General features: G+C 37.5%; 1 protein-coding gene across 8 annotated transcripts in view; it reads left to right on the top strand.

The window, feature by feature from the left end:
* LOC106884218 (neuronal acetylcholine receptor subunit alpha-10) overlaps positions 1-5,744 on the top strand; it is a 1,143,354-nt gene that overhangs the window by 1,055,937 nt on the left and 81,673 nt on the right. For all 8 annotated transcript variants that reach the window (XM_052966101.1, XM_052966098.1, XM_052966099.1 and 5 more), the window contains one exon: positions 515-624. In XM_052966101.1, the coding sequence (XP_052822061.1) occupies positions 515-624 (110 nt within the window). The remainder of the gene's footprint in view (positions 1-514; positions 625-5,744) is intronic.

Here is a 5,744-nt window from a genome sequence, read left to right as displayed (position 1 = left end):
GTGTGTGTGTGTGTGTGTGTGTGTGTGTGTGTGTGTGTGTGTGTGTGTGTGTGCCTGTGTTTGCTCCGCAACGTCACTTGACAACCGATGCTGGTGTGTCTACGTCCCCGTATCTTAGCATTACGGCAAAAGGGACCGATAGAATAAGTACTAGGCTTACAAAGAACAAGTCCTGGGGTCGATTTTTTGACTAAAGGCGGTGCTTTAGCATGGCCGCAGTCAAATGACTGAAACAAGTAAAAGAGTAAAAGAGCATTGGTAAAACGTGTGTAGAAATTCTCAGTCAGTAAGAGTTGACACAAAAATTTAGGTGTACTGTGACAATGAAATAAATCACAATGCGGATATCTAAGCAAAAACGTACAAGATAGTGCACGATGGAAATTCATTTTAGGTGAATTTAACAATTATGAAAAATGTCAAAATACCATTTATTTTTAAATATTTCGAATATGATTTACTCATTTCAATGTGAGACGGATTTATAAACTCATTGTGCAATTACTATTTTCAGGAATGGAACGATGAGCGTTTAAGATGGAAACCAGAGGATTATAATGGTCTGGAAAAAGTTCGCATACCATGTGAGAAAATATGGTTACCGGATATTGTACTCTATAACAGGTCAGTAATTAAAACATCATATAATGCAAAGCTGAATACTTCTACATCTTTCTAAGTCATACTTCCTGTGTTGGCATGCATGTCTGAGTGTATATTTGTACGGGCAACGATAGGCGGTTTGTAACTGATTTTGCACAAATGAGAAATCAAAACACATTATATAAGGACTTCTAATATTATGCTAGTTGTAAAAAAAATATGTATTTATATATACATAAATGTGTGTGTGTGCATGTGCCTTTCTGTATGTATGTATATATCTGTATGTGTACTTGTATGTATACATGTGTCTAGGAATATATATAATATTAAATATTGTCAACTGTGCATTAGATTATATGTAACTCGTGGACTATGTAACTCATGGATTATCACTCTCAGGTTTTGGATCGATTTACAGGATATTCATCTGATCACTTACAGTCGAATATCTGCAGAAAAAAGACGCATATAACAAACATAGTCACAGATAATATTTGCATGTACATTTATATATACATACATAGACACACACACACATATATATATATAATATTCGTGTGTACATGTACCTGTATAAAATATATATGTATATGCATGTAATAAGTATACATACATAAACATGCACACATAAGTATGGATATATGGTTATCTGATTATGTAATTGATACAACTTGTTGTCGCATTCAAATTTAATCTTTATATTCTCCGGAAAAACGAAAAAAAATTATATCCAAATTGATGTATATACTACACGTCAGAAAACTGTTATATCACCCACTGATCACCTACGAAAAATAAATTACATATACACACAAAAAAAATTTAGTCGTCCCACTAAACCCACGCATTGCACTTGAATATATATCGCATATGAGGCGAGTGATATATTTCATAGGTGCTACTTTTGTTGTTGTTTATGAATTTAGACATCTTTACCGACAGATCTAACTGGATGGTGCACATTTTCTATTCGAGTTCTAATTTATTTTTATGTGACTTTTGTTGATTCTCAAAAAATATCTTATATTGTTTTTTCCCCAGAAATTACTTAAGAGTGTTCGTGGATCATGCGGTATAATGTGGTCGCTGTAGATGCTGATGATTCAATTGACAATGGTCGGCTCTACGCATGATGGTGTCTCTGGGACCACTAGCCTGGTATGAACCCAACTTTAAGAAGCAAGAGCATGACGTAGCAGTTGCAGAAGTATTGCACAAGTTTACTCTGTCTCTTTCTTCGAATGTTCTTAGATATTCATCTCATTCACCAATTATTCATTTAGTACTTTTAGAAGGACGAAATTTCTTGGGAGCACGGTGGATTCACCATGAACGTTGTTGATATATTTTTATTCTTGATCCCTTCTCTTGCCTTAATATTTAATTTTCCAATCTACATAGCAGCTTAACTAGCATTTTCCTCATTTAATTTCCCGTGTCGGCGAAAATAAATGGATAGGATTACCAACAGTGCTTTCACTTCGAGCTGATTGAGATCATTATCTTCCTAGTCGTACAGGATTCGAACTAGAGGCGAAGATAGTGATTATTCACCTAGCGCCTGAGCTGCGATCGATGTTGTTAGAGAAATTATTTAATCTGGAACTAAATATTGCTGCAAGGAGATCATGGAATAAATAACCTTTAGAACAAACACCTGAATAAGCTCAGCCTTATGTCTTACACATGAAGTATCGTGACCTTACCTTTGCATACTCGATGAATATATCTCCCATACGGATATGTACTATTGATAAAACATTGGAATATCTAAATATATATTCACTGTTACTCCATTCATCGACATGTCGTTTCGACTTAACTGTCATTCAACCGCTGTCCACACTCTTCTACAAAGATATACAGAAGAAACTGACAACGTCAGGCGTGATATACTATTGTTATTCCAATAATATTACTAGGTATAATATACTGTTTAGCACTTATCTTTTCAGCTTCATCTCACTTCCTTTCTATTTATACATATCGTAGCACATGTTACAGTCAGCGACAAATGCATACGTCCGCGACTGACTAATTTGGATTGTGTGCTAAAGAATTCCAGGGAATTCCTACTGCGGTTACCTACATGGAAACCTATTAGCTAGTCGAAAACTAATGCATATATATATAGTCTTTTGGAAGGTACAACTGCTATTATTACAAAATTATTGTTGCTGTTTGGGTATTGTTATGTCATATTCCAATCAACATGAGTAAAATTTAGAGAAAATATAACTGATGAAGCACACTAAAATAAGTCTTTGAACCGAGGCGTTTTGATGAGGAGCTCTTTGTATATATTAGCAATAATGGAGATTCGCGTATTAAAAAGTGATCATTAGAAATATTCTTTTACGCAGAGAAGAATTTTACTGCTAGATATTTGTTGTATAACATTTACTAATTAGAAATTTATTTTTTCTCGTTTGAAGTACGTACCACCCACCACTAAGTGTCGTACCATACAAATAATTGGTTGTTAGTATGACTATTTAGTGGAGGTGCAATGGCCCTATTTAGTGCCATTATTTAGTGGAGGTGCAGTGGTTAGGGCAGCGGACTCGCGGTCATAGGATCGCGGTTTCGATTCCAGGACCGGGCGTTGTGAGTGTTTATTGAGCGAAAACACCTAAAGCTCCACGTGGCTTCGGCAGGGGATGGTGGCGAACCCTGCTGTTCTCTCTCACCCCAACATTCTCTCACTCTTACTTCCTGTTTCTATTGTGCCTATATTTCAAAGGGCCAGCCATGTCACACTGTGTCACGCTGAATATCCCCGAGAACTACGTTAAGGGTACACGTGTCTGTAGAGTGCTCAGCCACTTGCACGTTAATTTCACGAGTGGCTGTTCCGTTGATCGGATCGACTGGAACCCTCGACGTCGTAAGCGACGGAGTGCCAAGAGAAGAGAAGAGTATGACTATTTACTTTTAAAGCTAAAGAAACGTAATGAGTTCTTTGGATTTTTAGCAACTGTGAGGATTTTAGTTACAGCTCTTACTTGAGAAGTAATAGCCGGGAAACCAAAATATTAAGAAAAAAGCAGAAAAAATGAGATTTCAGAAGACAACGAAAAGCAACTACAGGCGCTGTGAAAAGCAAAATCTAAGAAATTTGTCCAAAAATGTGGTTGTTGTTGTTGGCACTCCGTCGCTTACGACGTCGAGGGTTCCAGTTGATCCGATCAACGGAACAGCCTGCTCGTGAAATTAACGTGTAAGTGGCTGAGCACTCCACAGACACGTGTACCCTTAACGTAGTTCTCGGGGATATTCAGCGTGACACAGTATGACAAGGCTGACCCTTTGAATTACAGGAACAACAGAAACAGGAAGTAAGAGTGAGAGACGGTTGTGGTGAAAGACTACAGCAGGGTTCACCACCATCCACTGCCGGAGCCTCGTGGGGCTTTAGGTGTTTTCGCTCAATAAACACTCAAATCGCCCGGTCTGGGAATCGAAACCGCGATCCTATGACCACGATTCCGCTGCTCTAACCATTGGGCCATTGCACCTCCACATGGTCCAAAAATACATTGGTTCTTATGGACTTACAAGATTCACCAATCAATTTGATAATAGGATTTTAGGTTTTTGTTTGCAGATTGAAGGATGTGATCCAAAATGTGTGTGTTTAATAGTGGCTGCACCGAACTAGATGTGTAATGACTACTGACATTGAGAGTATCAACTACATAAAAATGATGCTACTGTTTTTTGTTTGTTAATCGCGGTGCAATGAAGCTGTTTCCAAAGATATAATGGAATTGGCAGCAGAGGTTGAGAGGATGGTGGTGCTCTCTACGGGGAAATTTCTGGTCATGTTATTTAGTATATATATATATATATATATATATACTTACATACATATATGTATATACTTGCTATATATACTTGCGATAGTGGTTACTGTAAAATTGCTGACAAAAGCAAGGTTCTGCAGAAATGGAGGAAAAATAGACTTGTTTATCTCCTAACAAAAAATTTCTATTTTCGTAGCGCTTATTTAGGAGCAGATGGTATTGGCGGTGAGTTTGGCAGGGAAAATGGCGGATGATAATGGTAATAATAATGATAGCGACTGAAAGTATACTTTTGGAATTTTTTCTCTCGCTCGCTCCGTAGTGGAGCTGGTGAGGCTGCTTGCAATGTACAGTGTTTGAGGTGGAGTTACTGATACTGTGGTTGTTGATGCCAATATATGTTGCTTATCTCATTCTGCAACGTTCTAATTTGTTTATCTTCACACCTACTGCTCAATATTGTTGACAGTTAGCAGTTTGTCGATAAACAATGAGGAATCACCTAATTATCCATCACTGCTGTACATCAAAATAAGAATCGTGACGTGGATGTTACAACTACGGAGAGGGTTTTGTAATTTTATCATTAGCTTTCATAGTTAATACTGTTGATGATGACAACGACGTAGACAAGGATGACAATATTAATGATGACAGTGATCATGGTGGTGGCAGTGGTGTAGGTTGTGTAGTTGTGGTGACAATGGTGTTGGTGGAAATGGTGATATTGGCGATGATGAATAGATAATGGTGATGACGACGATGTTGTAGAGCAGGAAGTTGTTGATAATGGTATTTATCATGCTGATCATCATGTTCACGATGACGGTAGAGTTATAAATGATTGTTAATACTGCAGTGCCTATCCTAATTATTTCTCTCCTCTTCCTCTTCATCATCATCATCGTCAACAACAAAAACAGCTGCAATAATTCTCTCATGAACGACATGTTGATCATGATTCAATACGATCCGGAACCTCGATGATGACATGCATATATCTAATGCTGCCTCATTTATTATACTTAAGAGAAAATATATATACAGAGAGGGAGAGAGGGGGAGAGCGTGGAAAGAGAGGGATGCATACATACATACATGTATATGTATTTATTCTTTTATTCTTTTACTTGTTTTAGTCCTTTGAATGCGGCCAGTTCGGAGCATCGCTTTTAGTCGAACAAATAGACCCCAAGGACTTATTTGTAAACCTAATACTTATCCTATCAGTCTCTTTTGCCGAACTACTAAGTTACATGGAAGTAAACGCACCAACAACAGTTGTCAAGCGAGGGTGGGAGGTGTCAAACATACACACATTAATATATATAT

This window comes from Octopus bimaculoides, chromosome 3 (genome assembly GCF_001194135.2).
Source record: "Octopus bimaculoides isolate UCB-OBI-ISO-001 chromosome 3, ASM119413v2, whole genome shotgun sequence".
NCBI classification, from domain to species: Eukaryota; Metazoa; Mollusca; class Cephalopoda; order Octopoda; family Octopodidae; genus Octopus; species Octopus bimaculoides.
This window is presented reverse-complemented; position numbering and strand designations above follow the sequence as displayed.